Source organism: Scyliorhinus canicula, chromosome 10 (assembly GCF_902713615.1).
Source record: "Scyliorhinus canicula chromosome 10, sScyCan1.1, whole genome shotgun sequence".
NCBI lineage: Eukaryota > Metazoa > Chordata > Chondrichthyes > Carcharhiniformes > Scyliorhinidae > Scyliorhinus > Scyliorhinus canicula.
The window spans coordinates 77,366,974-77,383,629 of NC_052155.1; the positions used below are offsets into that span (position 1 = coordinate 77,366,974).

At 49.5% G+C, this 16,656-nt stretch overlaps 1 protein-coding gene across 1 annotated transcript in view; it reads left to right on the plus strand.

Annotated features, from left to right (window-relative positions):
- colec12 (collectin sub-family member 12) overlaps positions 1 to 16,656 on the plus strand; it is a 248,879-nt gene that overhangs the window by 216,171 nt on the left and 16,052 nt on the right. Inside the window, exons 7-8 of the mRNA XM_038809205.1 lie at positions 6,849 to 6,985; positions 10,880 to 10,989. Of these exons, the coding sequence (XP_038665133.1) occupies positions 6,849 to 6,985; positions 10,880 to 10,989 (247 nt within the window). The remainder of the gene's footprint in view (positions 1 to 6,848; positions 6,986 to 10,879; positions 10,990 to 16,656) is intronic.

A 16,656-nucleotide genomic window follows, 5' to 3' on the forward strand; every position in this document is an offset into this window, starting at 1 on the left:
TACACCCCTGGTCGCACAATGGGAATCATTGTAGTGGTGCTCCGCGTTAGTATGTTTGTTGCCTCTGTGTAAGCGTCATCAGTCACGACCGCAACGGGTAACCCCTGCTGCCCAGCAACCAGCCCCGCAGCCGGGCGGTGTGTTCCTCGAATGTGTCAGGGATCACCGATTGTGCCAATATGAACGAGTCATGTACACTGCCCAGGAATTGGGCACAGACGTGCAGGATCCGCATCTGTTGGTCACAGACCACCTGAACATTCATGGAGTGATACCCCTTCCTGTTTGTGAACAACGGCATGTTTCCGCCTGTGGCCGTAGGGCAACATATGCATCATCAATGACCCCCTGGACCCGGTGCATCCTGGCGATGGTGACGAAGCTTGCTGAACGGGCATCCTGGTGGGCACATCGTACCACTGGGTACCAAATGTACCAATCCGCCTGGGCATACTGGGCGTCAGTGACTGCACAGATGCACCTGCACACTAAAGTCTGGGAGATGCCGGACAGGTCTTCACTTGGCGACTGGAACAACCCTGTCACTTAGAAGTTCAACGCTACCATTACTTTGACGGACACCGGGAGTGGGTGTCCTCCACCATTCCCATGCAGTACCAGGTGTGCCACCATGTAGCAGATGTGTCCCCTGACTCCCTGCTCAACCGCAGTCTCCCCCTGCATGCCCGGTCTGGAAGGTCCTCAAAGGACATGCGATCGCAGTAGACGCGTGGCCTCATCCGGCGCCTCTTTGGCATCACCTCCACCTCCTCCTCCTCAGCCTGTTGGGCGGCCTGCCACCCAGTCTGAGCAGCTGCCACCTGTCCCTCTGTAGCCCACTCTTCTGCAGCAGCATTCCTCCTCTCTGAGCCGCCCCCGCTAACACAGGGCTACATGCAGGGCCGCGGTCATCGCCACGGCAGCCAACATCGCTGGTTGATGACCGAATGCCATAATTATCTGCAAGGGGTGAGAGGGAAACATGTTACCATGGCACACACACCCATACCATAGGCTACATGGTGGCCACTGCTGTCACCGCGCACCCCAGCCACGCATGCCCCCCTTACCTCCTCACCAGGTGGGTGGCTAGTAATGTGGTCGCCGTAATAACGCTCGGTGCGTGGCTACGCCTCTGTCCTGTCGGGGGCTCCCCGGCTGCTTGGCTTGAAACCCCCCCCCCCCGCCCCCCATGTCCCCCCCCACCGCACCCCCATCACAGAAATTATGGCCGGTATCCGATAGTCCCCCCCTTGTCACTATCCTCCAGACTTTAACTTTCCAAATATTGACTGGAAAAGATATAGTTTGAGTACATTAGATGGGTCGTTCTTTGTACAATATGTGCAGGAGGGTTTCCTGACACAATATGTTGACAGGCCAACAAGAGGCGAGGCCACATTGGATTTGGTTTAGGGTAATGAACCAGGCCAGGTGTTAGATCTGGAGGTAGGTGAGCACTTTGGAAACAGTGACCACAATTTGGTGACCTTTACATTAGTGATGGAAAGGGATAAGTATACCCCGCAGGGCAAGAGTTATAGCTGGGGGAAGGGCAATTATGATGCCATTAGACATGACTTAGGATGTGTAGGTTGGAGAAGTAGGCTGCAAGCGTTGGGCACACTGGATATGTGGAGCTTGTTCAAGGAACAGCTATTGCATGTTCTTGATAAGTACGTACCAGTCAGGCAGGGAGGAAGGGGTCGAGTGAGGGAACCGTGGTTTACCAAAGAAGTGGAATCTCTTGTTAAGAGGAAGAAGGAGGCCTATGTGAAGATGAGGCGTGAAGTTTCAGTTGGGGCGCTTGATAGTTACAAGGAAGCGAGGAAGGATCTAAAGAGAGAGCTAAGACGAGCAAGGAGGGGACATGAGAAGTCTTTGGCAGGTAGGATCAAGGAAAACCCAAAAGCTTTCTATAGGTATGTCAGGAATAAAAGAATGACTAGGGTAAGAGTAGGGCCAGTCAAGGACAGTGGTGGGAAGTTGTGTGTGGAGGCTGAAGAGACAAGCGAGATACTAAATGAATACTTTTCGTCAGTATTCACTCAGGAAAAAGATCATGTTGTGGAGGAGAATGCTGAGACCCAGGCTATTAGAATAGATGGCATTGAGGTGCGTAGGGAAGAAGTGTTGGCAATTCTGGACAAGGTGAAAATAGATAAGTCCCCGGGGCCTGATGGGATTTATCCTAGGATTCTCTGGGAAGCCAGGGAAGAGATTGCTGAGCCTTTGGCTTTGATTTTTATGTTATCATTGGCTACAGGAATAGTGCCAGAGGACTGGAGGATAGCAAATGTGGTCCCTTTGTTCAAGAAGGGGAGTAGAGATAACCCCGGTAACTATAGGCCGGTGGGCCTCACGTCTGTTGTGGGAAAAGTCTTGGAGAGGATTATAAGAGATACGATTTATAATCATCTAGATAGGAATAATATGATTAGGGATAGTCAGCATGGTTTTGTGAAGGGTAGGTCATGCCTTACAAACCTTATCGAGTTCTTTGAGAAGGTGACTGAACAGGTAGACGAGGGTAGAGCAGTTGATGTGATGTATATGGATTTCAGTAAAGCGTTTGATACGTTTCCCCCTGGTCGGCTATTGCAGAAAATACGGAGGCTGGGGATTGAGGGTGATTTAGAGATGTGGATCAGAAATTGGCTAGTTGAAAGAAGACAGAGGGTGGTGGTTGATGACAAATGTTCAGAATGGAGTTCAGTTACGAGTGGCGTACTGCAAGGATCTGTTCTGGGGCCGTTGCTGTTTGTCATTTTTATAAATGACCTAGAGGAGGGCACAGAAGGTTGGGTGAGTAAATTTGCAGACGACACTAAAGTCGGTGGAGTTGTAGACAGTTGCGGAAGGATGTTGCAGGTTACAGAGGGACATAGATAAGCTGCAGAGCTGGGCTGAGAGGTGGCAAATGGAGTTTAATGTGGAGAAGTGTGAGGTGATTCACTTTGGAAAGAATAACAGGAATGCGGAATATTTGGCTAATGGTAAAATTCTTAGCAGTGTGGATGAGCAGAGGGATCTCGGTGTCCATGTATATAGATCCCTGAAAGTTGCCACCCAGGTTGATAGGGTTGTGAAGAAGGCCTATGGTGTGTTGGCCTTTATTGGTAGAGGGATTGAGTTCCGGAGCCATGAGGTCATGTTGCAGCTGTACAAAACTCTGGTACGGCCGCATTTGGAGTATTGCGTACAGTTCTGGTCGCCTCATTATAGGAAGGACGTGGAAGCTTTGGAACGGGTGCAGATGCGATTTACCAGGATGTTGCCTGGTATGGAGGGAAAATCTTATGAGGAAAGGCTGATGGACTTGAGGTTGTTTTCGTTAGAGAGAAGAAGGTTAAGAGGTGACTTAATAGAGGCATACAAAATGATCAGAGGGTTAGATAGGGTGGACAGTGAGAGCCTTCTCCCGCGGATGGAGGTGGCTAGCACGAGGGGACATAGCCTTAAATTGAGGGGTAATAGATATAGGACAGAGGTCAGAGGTGGGTTTTTTACGCAAAGAGTGGTGAGGCTGTGGAATGCCCTACCTGCAACAGTAGTGAACTCGCCAACATTGAGGGCATTTAAAAGTTTATTGGATAAGCATATGGATGATAATGGCATAGTGTAGATGGCCTTTAGTTTTTGACTTCCCATGTCGGTGCAACATTGTGGGCCGAAGGGCCTGTAACTGCGCTGTATCGTTCTATGTTCTATGTTCTATGTACCTACCTCCTCTCGCAGCCGCCTCAGCCAGCTTGCCAGGTTCACGATTTTCTTATAGCACATTAGAATTAGCCATTGGGAAATCGGCCCATCCGAGGTGCAGAATTGCTGAGGCCCCAGAGAATTGGTCGTCAGGCCCGATAATGAGATGCATACTGTACTTCCGGGCCGCGCGGTGGGCGCTGTGATTTTGTCAATTTCGGGGTCCAGAGAATGCCGATTCGGCGCAAAACTGGCGTCAGGCCCGATTTTGGATTCAGAGCCAATTCTCCGGACGAGTGCGTTTCATGATTTTGGCGTTATCCACCTCTAACAGTTTCTCCCCACTTATTTGAAGCTCTCAGGGCAATCACCAGCGTGAACAAGAGGGGAGACATAGGGCACCCCGTCACGTTCCACCAATTCAGCCGAAACGACCTTAACTCATGGGGCTGGATTCTCCCATTTTCAGGCTGTCTGGAGGATGCGTGGAGTTTTATATCAAAAATATAGGCGCCGCCCCAGCTCCGATGCTCTGACAGTTGAGGGGCTAGGAGCCACACCATGTAAAACGCCCGGCCTCCACGGAAAAAATCGGCCGGAGAATTGGCGGTCCGTGGCCACGCATGCTCACGGTGATGACCTGCAGCGGTCGCGCTGTAAAACAGGTGGCGGCCGTGCGCGGACCCGCCTGCCTGATAGTGCCCCCCTGGCCACACCCCACCAGCCCGCCCAGCCTTCATGGAAGCCCCCCCCCCCCCCCCCGGCCAGCAGCACGTCTCCCGCTCGACTGTGGAAGCGCTGGACACAATCTGCAGCCGCCACTCTGGGTCCCCGACCGCTGAGACCATGAGTCAACCGCGCGGTCGGGAACTCGGCCCATCGAGACGGAGCATCTGTGGGTGCCTTCAGGTGAGACTGTCAGCGCATGCCGTGATGATGTAGTTTTGGATGGGGCAGGGCATGCAAAAACAAGTGCCGGCCCCGATTCCATCATAAAAAGGGATTCTCTACCCGATCGACGATTACGAAATCGGCATCGGGGAACGGAGAATCCCGCCCAAGGTGTTTGTACGCACGCTGGTCAAAGGAGCCATGTACAACCTTACCCATGACACAACCCAGGGGCCCAACCCAAACTTCTCCAAGATCGCAAGGGGTACTTCTGTTCAACACATCCAGCAACACGATTATCTCCAATCCTGGCACAGCTACTGGCGTGAGAACCACATTGAGCAATTTCATCACAAATTGTATGACAACGTTCAGCCCTTCATAAATCCCGCCTGGTCCTCCCTGACTACCTCGAGTCAGCCATTTCCACCTCAGTACTAGTGGATTCTGTGTTATTGGGAATGGAGTGATGAAGGGATATGTGGTGAATGTGGGCATGGGTTAAAGGGATCTGAGAAGGGTGTGAGCATGGAGAGGGAATGGGGTTATTGAGGGGACATGTGAGGATACGTGGGAAACGATGGCGGTGGCATAGTGATATTGTAATTTTTGTGCACAGAGTGCTGGATTATCTGGAGAGAAAAGCCAGGTGTGCAGCTGGAGAGCTGTTTGCCCGTTTTCTCTCCTCAGCCAGCGCTCTATGCGCAGAGTAGAAAATTCTGCCAATGTCTGAACAAGTCGGTGCAGTTCAACAGAGCAGAAGGATTTATGGTCATAAATACCAGCCTAAACTGATTGGATCAAATTGGATCAAATGGCCTGTCTCTGTGCCACACTGAAACTCCACAGGCCATCATCACAGCCCACTGGTAAGATTCTTGCTTTTTCTCAGGCCAGAGTTAAGTTAGCCATTAGGTAATGACTTGTCAATTCCTGTAAAGAGAAATCCAGTCAGCTGGGTTTAAACCCACTCAGCTCTTTGATCTGCAAGCCATTCATTCATTTCTCTTTGATATTGATTTTACTAGACTGTGATTGACAGCTTCCACACATCCCCAGCTGTCAGCGTTGTTCCATTATCTTTCTTCACGTTTGAGTAACTTTGAAGTGGTCTGAAGTGATCAGGTTACACCCTTTCCAAAAGATAGCCCTGAAACTCCCAGACAGGTCTGTCTGCCAAAATCTGAAAGAGACAGAGCAGCTATATGCAGCCAATCTCTATGGTTCATCATCCATGAATGCGGGTGGGAGCTTATGTTCAGATTGAAAAAGAACAAATTTGTGAGGATTTAGAAGTAGGCTGGAAGATTTGCCTAGCTTCAGCTCGGAAAAGCCCTGACCGTGAAGATAGTTCTGGGGTAAAAAGTCACCAGGTTGGCAATGGGGAACAGAAGGGCTGGTTTAACTCGATCACAACATCATTTAACTAGACAGCTGGTTTGTGATGCAGAATAAGGCCAGCAGCGCGGGTTCAATTCCCGTACCAGCTTACCCGAACAGGTGCCAGAATGTGGCGACTAGGGGCTTTTCACAGTAACTTCATACTTGTGACAATAAACGGTTATTATTATTATTATTATTATTATTATTATTAAGTAAACTCAAAAGCTAATAATCACTTTGGACTCATTCCGGGAGAATAGATTATTTACTTAAAGATACGGTGTAAAGTATAATCATAGCATGAGATTTTTGTCTGTGGTGTGAGTTAAATGAGAAAGTTGTTTATTGTGTTTTAAAGTATGGGGTGCTGATAAATAATGTTTAGTCATTGTTTCTTTTAGTTTGTTTGTTATAGTAAAAGTCTTAAAACATGAAAACGTGTGCCATCCTTTCAACTATTGACTGGAAATTTTAATTTCTTTTTGAAAGTTATCTGTCTCTACAGAGATGAAAAGGTAGGGTGAATGTCTCCTGAGTCAGCTAGCTGTAAGGGTCTAATGTGATTTTGGGTAATCTCTGATATGGAAAATGGAACAATATTACACAAATGCAGTAGGGATGCACCTCTGTTTTTTTCTTAGCTTTTCTACCCATGAGCTGGAGAACTCGACGTAAATATTTTTGGACAGAGTAGGAAGAGTAACATGACATTGGAAATTGTTGATGCTGGGTGCCTTAACTGGAAATGTTCCATTCTCGAGACTAAACCTTGTTTGCCTTGATGAGCATCAAATAAAAATTATTTTGAAAATGACGTTATATTTTCCTGTACTAAAATATGTTTTCAGTAATTTCCTCATCTTTTCTTTAAGGTTGTCCACCTAAATGGAAGAATTTTCAGGATAAGTGCTACTATTACTCTGCTGATCGTGTTGAATTTGAAGAAGGAAAAAATCTGTGCAAAAACATGTCATCCAATATGATTATAATTAATAACCGTGAAGAACAGGTAAAACAATATCCAAACTTAAAACTTCTCAATATTCTTTTATTCAGTTTTGGAAAAGCTCTTCCTTGCTTCAAAAATATCAAAAGCAAAGGACTAAAGGTTCAGGCACATTTACGTTGCAATATTTGTCTTCAAACTTTACAAATCAGTTTAAAATGGTGTCAAACGGATATGTCTTGTTTTCTGAAAGATGTTTGATTTTATTATATAACATAAGAACTTAAGAAAGCATGGAATGAGATAAAGTTATTGAACTATCAAACCAACTTGTTACAAGCCTCTGACATGGATTCTATGTCACACTGTAGGATTCTCCGTTGGCAGAATACTCCCCTTCACCGGCAGTGCACCCATGCCCATGGGTTTCCTGACGGCATGGGGGTGGCCACAATGGAAAACCCCATTGGCAGGCTGCGTGTAGGGAGACTCCTGCTGGCACAAGGGGGGGGGGGGGGGGGGGTAGAGACAGAGAATCCTACCCATAATCTTTGTGGAAATGTCTAATTCTGGCCCCAACAGGGGGCCAGCATGGCACTGGAGCGGTTCACGCCGCTCCAGCTGCAGATCCCGGCGTGAACTGGGCGCTGCAGGATCCGCACATGCGCAGTGGCTTCCTTCAATGCGCCGGCGCTGACGTAACATGGCGCAGGACTACAGGGGCCGGCACGTAGGAAAGGAGGCCCCCAGCCAAAGTGGCCGGACAGCAAATCAGTGGGCCTCGATCGCGGACCAGGCCACATTGGAGGCCCCCCTGGAGTCGGACCCCCCTCCCAACCCCGCCCCCACAGGCCACCTCCCGACCCTTCCACGTTAAGGTCCCGCCGGCTGAGAGCAGGTGTGGACGGCGCCGGCCGGACTCAGCGTTTTCACGACAGCCGCTCGGCCCATCCCGGGTTGGGAATTGGCAGGGGAGCCCCGTAGAGCAGCCCCCGACCAGCGCCACACCAACCACGCCAGCACCAATGGCGCCGAATTCTCCGCTCTGTTGAGAATCGCGTGCCGGCGTCAGGGCGGCGTGGCGCAATTCGCGCCGGTCGCGGGGATTCTCCGGCCCGGCCCCGGGCTGAGTGACTCCCGCCCTGGATTCTAGCAACTTCCACTGCTGACGTTAGGCTCACTGGTCTACAGTTCCCTGTTTTCTCTCTACCTCCCTTTTTAAATAGCAGGGTTACATTCGCTACCCTCCAATCTACAGGAACCATTCCAGAGTCCAACGAATTTTGGAAAATGACCACCAATGGATCTACTATTTCGAGGGCCACTTCCTTAAGTACTCTGGGATGAAGATTATCAGGCCTTAGAGATTTACCTGACTTTACTCCGAGTGGCCTTCACACGCTAATTAGCCTACCATAGGAGCACAGGTTGAGCAAAAACATGGTTGGGGTGGAGGGTTATGGTACTGTCAATGGATTAGCAATGCAGAGACCTAGGGTACTGCTCTGGGGAATCCAGGTTCGAATCCTACCGCATCAGATGGTGACATTTGAAATCCATAAAAATTACAGTTAAAAGTCCAATGATGATATGAAACTGTTTTTAAAGTGTGCCCCAATCTTAGAATACTGTTGTAGCCTCGCTCCACTCAGATTGGTGCCCCCTTCAGGCCTCATCCCATGGCAGTGCCAACCTGGCACGTTGCACCCAGAGGCTGGATCAAGTCTATCAGCATGTCAAAATTAAAATCTCTGAGAAGAGAAGAAAGAATTGCCATCTGCAGCCTTGAACCCATTAAACCGTCTGACAGCAGGCCACATTCAATGATTTGTGAGATGAAAGTAAAAGTATTCCCTTCAATGCGTTGTTGTTTCACAGTCATTTTCGTAGCTCTTTAACCCATTGAAGCCTTTCTGCAATCTTAAAAGCTTTGAACTGTATTGTTTACATTCAATTTCATGGATCATTGCCTTTTAAAAGCCTTTTGACTGACAGGTCCAGGCAGTTGCAAAGGAATGATTAACATTGTTTATTTCTATAGCTTTATAGGGATCCATGAACTCTGAAGAGCAGCTGTTTTTCTAACCACAGTTTTTTTTAAAGAGGCTGTCTCTTTGTTCTGAAGGGGTTCCTAGAAAGAATAGCACGTGGTTTAAAGGCTGCAGAAGGGAAGACCAACCAAAAGACCCCCATCCTAGGAAAGACACCCTAAGCCCCTAACCCTGGAGGCAAGTGTAGGGAGGGTAATCACACCCTTGCCAACCCTTAGAGTGTAAACTGCCAGATCTCTGTTTCTCAGGACTTGCACCAATTCGCAGCAGCGAACTTCCAGTTGGGGGGCTGGAACATCCCAAATGGCAGGTGAACCTGGTATATTGCCTGAAAATTACATTCAAATTAGGTATAATCAGCTATTTGCATGTTCCCGCTGGATCTGGACAGGAACCTCATCGGGGCCAATGGGCCCTTGTCGGGACCAGCAGGGCGATTCACGCCCAATTCACAGGGCCATTGTGAATCACACCACTGGCTGGAGACCCCAGAGAATCCCCTCCCCATCATATCTACAACACCCCAAACACACCAAGAGCATTATGGTTGTCAGCAACTAATGAGGGGGCTGGGATTTAGAAAGTTCATCAATTGCTAGATGCTTAAAGAAATAAAGCACAGTGTAAAATACACATCGTGACACTACCATTCTATACAAAGTAGAGATCATGTTTACATAGCTCCTGTGTGATTTAGAAAGTTCATAAGATTTAGCAGGGCACTTGTCAGGAATGCAACAATTTCCAGAGTGCAGGATATTTTGGATATTTTATCCATTTTCCTATGGCGGGATTTTCTTGTCCCACCAGCAGTGGGCAGTGTCACCGGCAGAATCAGACAAATTCCAGAGCTGTCCAAATGTTTCTGTCCTACTCGCAAGGGTGCCTGCTACTGGCAGGACTAGAAAATCCTGTCCCATAAATCAGTGGCCTTGCCAATAATGAATACAAGGTTAGAATAAATTATTTTCAGCTATTGCTTCAGCAGGTACATGACTACCTTTGTTGCTTGAGTTTCATATTCAATTTATTGAATTATAAAAATTCCAATCTACATTTTGTTCCTTTTCTGCCTTTGCTGATGGGTTCCATTGATCATGGATATGTTTCACGTTTCCTTTTCCAATTAGAAACCATTACTTCTTGGGTGGCACGTGAATGAAAAATGAATGAAAATCGCTTATTGTCACAAGTAGGCTTCAAATGAAGCTACTGTTAAAAGCCCCTAGTCGCCACATTCCGGTGCCTGTTTGGGGAGGCTTGTACGGGAATTGAACTGTGCTGCTGGCCTGCCTTGGTCTGCTTTCAAAGCCAGCGATTTAGCCATGTGCTAAACAGCCCCAATGGTTACCACTGGGACTACGGCTCTGAGGACCCGGGTTCAGATCCTGGTCCTGAGTCACTGTCCATGTGGAGTTTGCACATTCTCCCTGTGTCTGTGTGGGTCTCACGCCTACAACCCAAAAGATGTGCAGGTTAGATGGATTGGCCACGCTAAATTGCCCCTTGATTGGAAAACAAAATAATTAGGTACTCTAAATTTAAAAAAAAAAAGAAACCATTACTTTGCCCACCGGCCTAATTGGTCCGATCATACTGACCACTGGCTTGCTATGTAAGGAAATGCTTAATCCAAAAGCAGGTTGCTAAATCCACAATTTTGTAGGGTAGATTAGAATTTTTGCAGGGCAACTTGTTTATTCTTAATGCAACTAATATCGTGGCACATCTCCCACCTGTACTCCTACAAGGTAAAAACATGAGCACAACTTTAATGTAATTAAGTATTTCTGGCAGAGCCTTAAGAAATGTTGTTCAAAACATTGAAAATGCGAAGTAATTGTTTGATGTTCTACATAATGTACATTCAGTTACAGTACTTATAATTTGTGCATTGGCATTACAGCAATGGGTGAGAAAGCAAATAAATGGAATAAATTACTTTTGGATTGGTCTGTCAGACACAGAGGAACACAATATATGGAAATGGGTGGATGGAACCATTGCAGAATATACGTACGTGTACAATCTACTACAATATTTAATAATGCTCAAGGTTGAGTAAGAATGATCATTTATTCATGCAAAGCAAATGAAAATGTTGTTCTATTTAAAGTTACATATGCTCAAGTTTCCCACATTCATACTTTATTCCACAATTCTGCTCATATGGAAGTAAAAATAAATGAATGGTTTAACATGTTTACCTAGTGAGTAGCTGAGCCAAATGTATACGCTTTATAAGATGTATGATAGGGTCTCATATGCCGCAATGCATATCAGAAAACCATGGCAAGCACAATTTTCTAATAAGTGCTGGCTGCAACAATGTCCCATTAGCAGCAAATGTCTTGCAGGATTTGCCCTATACCACTAGAAGGTTTGTTCTCTGATATTTGCTGAATGCTTGCTCATGATAGGAATTGGCTTCAGTATCCTGAGTAGAATTATTTCTGCTGCCGATCTTTATCCAATGACCCCCACTGAAAATTAATGTTGCCAACTAAGGACAGCATTAGCTTTGGCCGTGATGAGCAGAATTGTCTGCTCTCACTGGTGGTGAATGATGGAACCATCAATTCACCAGACACGTGTTTCCGATATGAATCTAGGCTTTAATCGACTTACTTCAGAGCCAGCCTGTTACCCGTTGATGAACTCTTAGTGAACTCAGGCTGACTCTGGACAAGGGTATTTATACAGCAGCACTAGGGGGAGGAGTCGTGGGTGGAGCCCAGTACAAGTTCCTGAGTACTCCCAGAGCTACTCCCCCTAGTGGTAGGATAGCGCTACTACACTTACAAAGACAGTGTGAATTATCATATATATATATATATATTACATTCACCCCCTGCAAAAAAATCAAGTCCGGCGGGGGTGGTGGCCTACAACGTCAGTCTGTCCGGTGGTCGAATTGTCCGCTGTGATCTGCGGAGCACCGGGGTTGCAGCCTCTTACGGTGGCTGGACAGGTGTTGTGTGCTGGGGTACGATGGCGTACTCCAGGGAGGGTTGTATCTGAGCTTCATACTCTCCTGGTTTGACCGGGGACGTGGGGCGCTGGGGACTGGCCAGCGCGGGTGCGCGGAACTGGTGGAGCGAGCCCGTGGGCTCGGGAGCGCAAGGGGGCGGCAGCATGGGGTGTAGGGTGAGGGGTCCTTCTATGGGGGTAGAGGGAGTGCTGGATCCGGCAGGTGCCAGATCCCGGAGGGATACAGTGTCCTGACGGCCGTCAGGGAACTCGACGAATGCGTACTGGGGGTTGGAGTGGAGCAGGCGCACCTTTTCAACAAGGGGGTCGGTTTTGTGCACCCTGACGTGTTTCCTCAGAAGTACGGGGCCCGGCGTCCTCAGCCATGCCACAAGTGAGACCCCCGTGGTAGTGCCCCTGGAAAAAATGAAGAGCCTCTCGTGAGGGGTCTGATTGGTCGCCGTGCATAAAAGGGACCTAATAGCGTGGAGTGCGTCTGGGAGGACTTCCTGCCACTGGGAGACTTGGAGCTTTCTACACCAGAGGGTCAGTAAGACGGTCTTCCAGACCGTCGCGTTCTCCCTTTCCACCTGCCCGTTCCCCCTGTGGTTGTAGCTGGTAGTCCTGCGCGTGGCAATGCCCTTGTCGAGCAGGTACTGACGCACCTCGTCGCTCATGAAGGACGAACCCCGGTCGCTGTGTACGTAGCTGGGGAAACCAAACAGGGTGAAGATGCTATGCAGGGCCCTAATGACTGTGTGGGAGGTCATGTCAGGGCACGGGATAGCGAATGGGAAACGGGAGAACTCGTCTACGACCTTTAAAAAGTAAACGTTCTTGTTGAGGGGAGTGGCCCTTTGAAATCAATCGCGAGGCGTTCAAAGGGCCTAGAAGCCTTGACCAGGTGGGCCCTGTCAGGTCTATAGAATTGCGGTTTGCACTCCGCACAGATCGGGCAGTCCCTGGTGACCTCTTTTACCTCCTCGTTGGAGAAAGGGAGGTTTCGGGCCCTGATGTAGTGGACGAGCCGGGTGACCCCTGGGTGGCAGAGGTCATTGTGGATGACTTTTAATTGGTCGGTCTGCGCGCTGGCGCATGTCCCGCGGGATAGGGCATCCGGAGGCTCGTTGAGCTTCCTGGGTCGATACTTAATATCGTAATTGTAGGTGGAGAGTTCGATCCTCCACCTCAGAATTTTGTCATTTTTAATTTTGTCCCTTTGCGAGTTGTCGAACATGAAGGCAACCAATCTTTGGTCAGTGATGAGGTTGAACCTCCTACCTGCGAGGTAGTGCCTCCAGTGACGGATAGCCTCCACAATGGCTTGTGCTTTTTTCTCGACTGATGAGTGTCAGAGTTCTGAAGCGGAGAGGGTACGGGAGAAAAATGCGACTGGTCTCCCTGCCTGATTTAATGTGGCTGCAAGAGCTACCTCTGAGGTGTCGCTCTCTACCTGAAATGGGGTGGATTCATCAACCGCCTGCATGACCGCTTTGGCGATGTCCTCCTTGATGCCGTCGAAGGCCTGGCGTGCCTCGGCTGACAGGGGAAATCATGTGGCCCTAAAGAGTGGGCGGGATTTGTCCGCATATTGAGGGACCCACTGGGCGTAGTAGGAAAAGAAGCCCAAGCACCGTTTGAGGGCCTTGGGGCAATGGGGGAGGGGGAGTTCAAAGAGGGGGTGCATACGGTCCGGGTCTGGGCCCAGGACTCCGTTTTCCACGACATAGCCGAGGATGGCTAGTCTGGTTGTGCGGAAAACGCATTTCTCCTTGTTGTACTTGAGATTCAGTTTCTGTGCCGTCGGGAGAAAACGGCGGAGGTTGGCGTCGTGGTCCTGCTGGTCATAGCCGCAGATGGTGATATTGTCCAAGAACGGAAACGTGACCCGCAGCCTGTACTGGTCTACCATTCGGTCCATTGCTCGTTGGAACACCGAGACCCCATTAGTGACGCGAAAAGGGACCCGGAGGAAATGGAAGAGGCGGCCATCGGCCTTGAATGCCATGTAGTGGCGGTCCTCCGGGCGGATTGGGAGCTGGTGGTATGCAGACTTCAGATCCACCGTGGAAAAGAGCCGGTACTGGGCGATGGGGTTTACCATGTCTGCAATCCTGGGGAGGGGATACGCGTCGAGAAGCATAAATCTATTTATGGTCTGACTGTAGTCGACCACCATACGGAATTTTTCCCCGGTCTTAACGACCACCACCTGAGCTCTCCAGGGACTATTGCTGGCCTCTATAACCCCCTCACTGAGTAGCCTTCGGACCTCTGCTCTGACAAATACCCTATCCTGCAGGCTATACCGCGTGCTACGATTGGCTACGGGTTTACAGTCCTTTGTGAGATTGGCAAAGAGAGGAGGGGGGGAATTTGCAGCGTAGCGAGGCTGCAGATCGTGAGTGGGGGCAGGGGCCCTCTGAAGCTGAGGGTGAGGCTCTTGAGGTTACATTGGAAGTCTAGGCCTAATAAGAGTGGCGCGCAGAGGTCGGGCAAAATGTTGAGTTTGAATTTCGAGTAGCTGGTGCCTCGGATTGTGAGAGTTGCGGCGGTGCGCCCCTGGATCTGGACCGAATGGGAGCCTGAAGCGAGTGAGATAGTTTGCTGTGCGGGGAAAACGGGGAGCGAACAGCGTCTTACCAGGTCTGGATGTATGAAGCTCTCCGTGCTCCCGGAGTCGAAGAGGCATGGTGTACTGTACCCGTTAATATGGACCTCTGCCATCGAGTTTCGTAGATCCTTTGGTCGTGATTGGTCCAGGGTGACCGCGTTGAGTTGCGGGTAGTCGGCGGCTCGATCAGCTGTGCTGGAGTGGCCCCGTGATGACTGCCCTCTGAGTTCATAGTCGAATTCGAATTCTTCCGCAGAGTTGTCCGAGCGCGGAGATGCCGATCGGGCCCGTGGATCGCACGTGGCGGGCAGAGAGGAAGATGGCGTCCAAGATGGTGGCCCCCATGAGTCGCACGTGGCCGGCCGCGTGGTGGAGGTTTTCCAAGATGGCGGCCCCCATGGATCGCATGTGGCTGGAGGGGGCGGAGTTGGGGCATAGGCCGCAGAGTTTCGGGCCCCGCGGGCCTGAGCGTGCGGGGAGCGATTACTTCGAGTAGCTGGAGAGTTGGAAGCTGGGGCCCTTTTAGCGAGGCACACTCTTGCGTAATGGCCTTTTTGCCCGCAGTTGCTGCAGGTCGCGTTGCGGGCCGGGCAGTGCTGCCGCGGGTGCTGGTTCTGGCCGCAGAAATGGCAGGCTGGAGCAGCATAGTGGCTTGCTGGGGCAGCATAGTGGCTGGCTGGGGCAGCATGGTGGCTGGGCGGCCGCGTAGCACAGGCCTGGGGGAGTCGCTGGTCGGGGGCCCATGATTGGGTCCGCGGGGAACGAGTTAAGGCTGCGGAAAGAGACCTCCATCGTGGTAGCAGCTTCCACAGTCGTTTCTAAGTCCTGGGCCCCCTTTTCCAGCAGTCGTTGGCGCACATAGTTAGACCTGAGGCCCGCTACAAAAACATCGCGTACCGCCAGCTCCCTGTGTTCAGCCACGGTAACCGCTTGGTAATTACAGTCATTGGACAAATTATTGAGTTCCCTTAGGAATTCGGCGAGTGATTCTGTAGGCCGCTGGCGGCGAGTTGTGAACACATGGCGAGCATAAACTTCATTATTAGACCTTACATAAATTTTATCGAGAACTGCTAGCACCGCAGTATATGAACTGGCTGAGTTTAGTTGCGTTTCTGTGGCTCACCCTCGCGTGCAGTAGACTTAGCTTTTGATCCTCTGTCGTTTCGGCTGTGCTCGCTTCTGCCAGGTAGGCCTTGAAGCACCGGATCCAATGGGAGAAGATTTCTTTAGCCTCTGCATCCTGCAGGTCGAGTTCCAGGCGTCCAGGCTTGAGGGCCTATTCCATAATCGATCATTACTGTTCTTAAGTCGATTAAATTGAAGGAACCATCAATTCACCAGACAAGTGTTTCCGATATGAATCTAGGCTTTAATCGACTTACTTCAGAGCCAGCCTGTTACCCGTTGATGAACTCTTAGTGAACTCAGGCTGACTCTGGACAAGGGTATTTATACAGCAGCACTAGGGGGAGGAGTTGTGGGCGGAGCCAAGGGTGGAGCCAGTACAAGTTCCTGAGTACTCCCAGAGCTACTCCCCCCTTGTGGTAGGATAGCGCTAATGCACTTACAAATACAGTGTGAATTATCATATATATATATATTACATTCACCACAGTGAATTTGGAGGCACGAAGGGCATTTAATTAGGTGGGGTGATGGTATATGTGAACCCCGCCTCCTTTCCACCTCCACTAGAATTAGGTTCTGGGTGGGAAGGCCAATGATTGACCTTCTTGCCTGGCCATCAATTGAGGGCCTTAAGTCGGACATAGGAACATTGGCGACAGGAGGAGGCCATTCATCCCTTCGAGCCTACTTGGCCATTCATTAAACTGATGGTGGATCCTTATAGTACTGCTCACCTATGGAAACTAGAATTAAAACTCTGCCCTCAGAAGCCATTGATAGATACATGCCCTACAAAAAGGAACGATGCAGGTTCAACCATTCATCCGCAATGTTTAGTTTTCCTCAATCAGAGCAGTGAGTAATGAGGGATATTTCTTCTTATTTTCTATCACTCTACCTGTTCATTTCAGTTGTAATGCGCAACCTCACACAAACATTGGGCAGAAACTTCCGATATATTTTCAGGG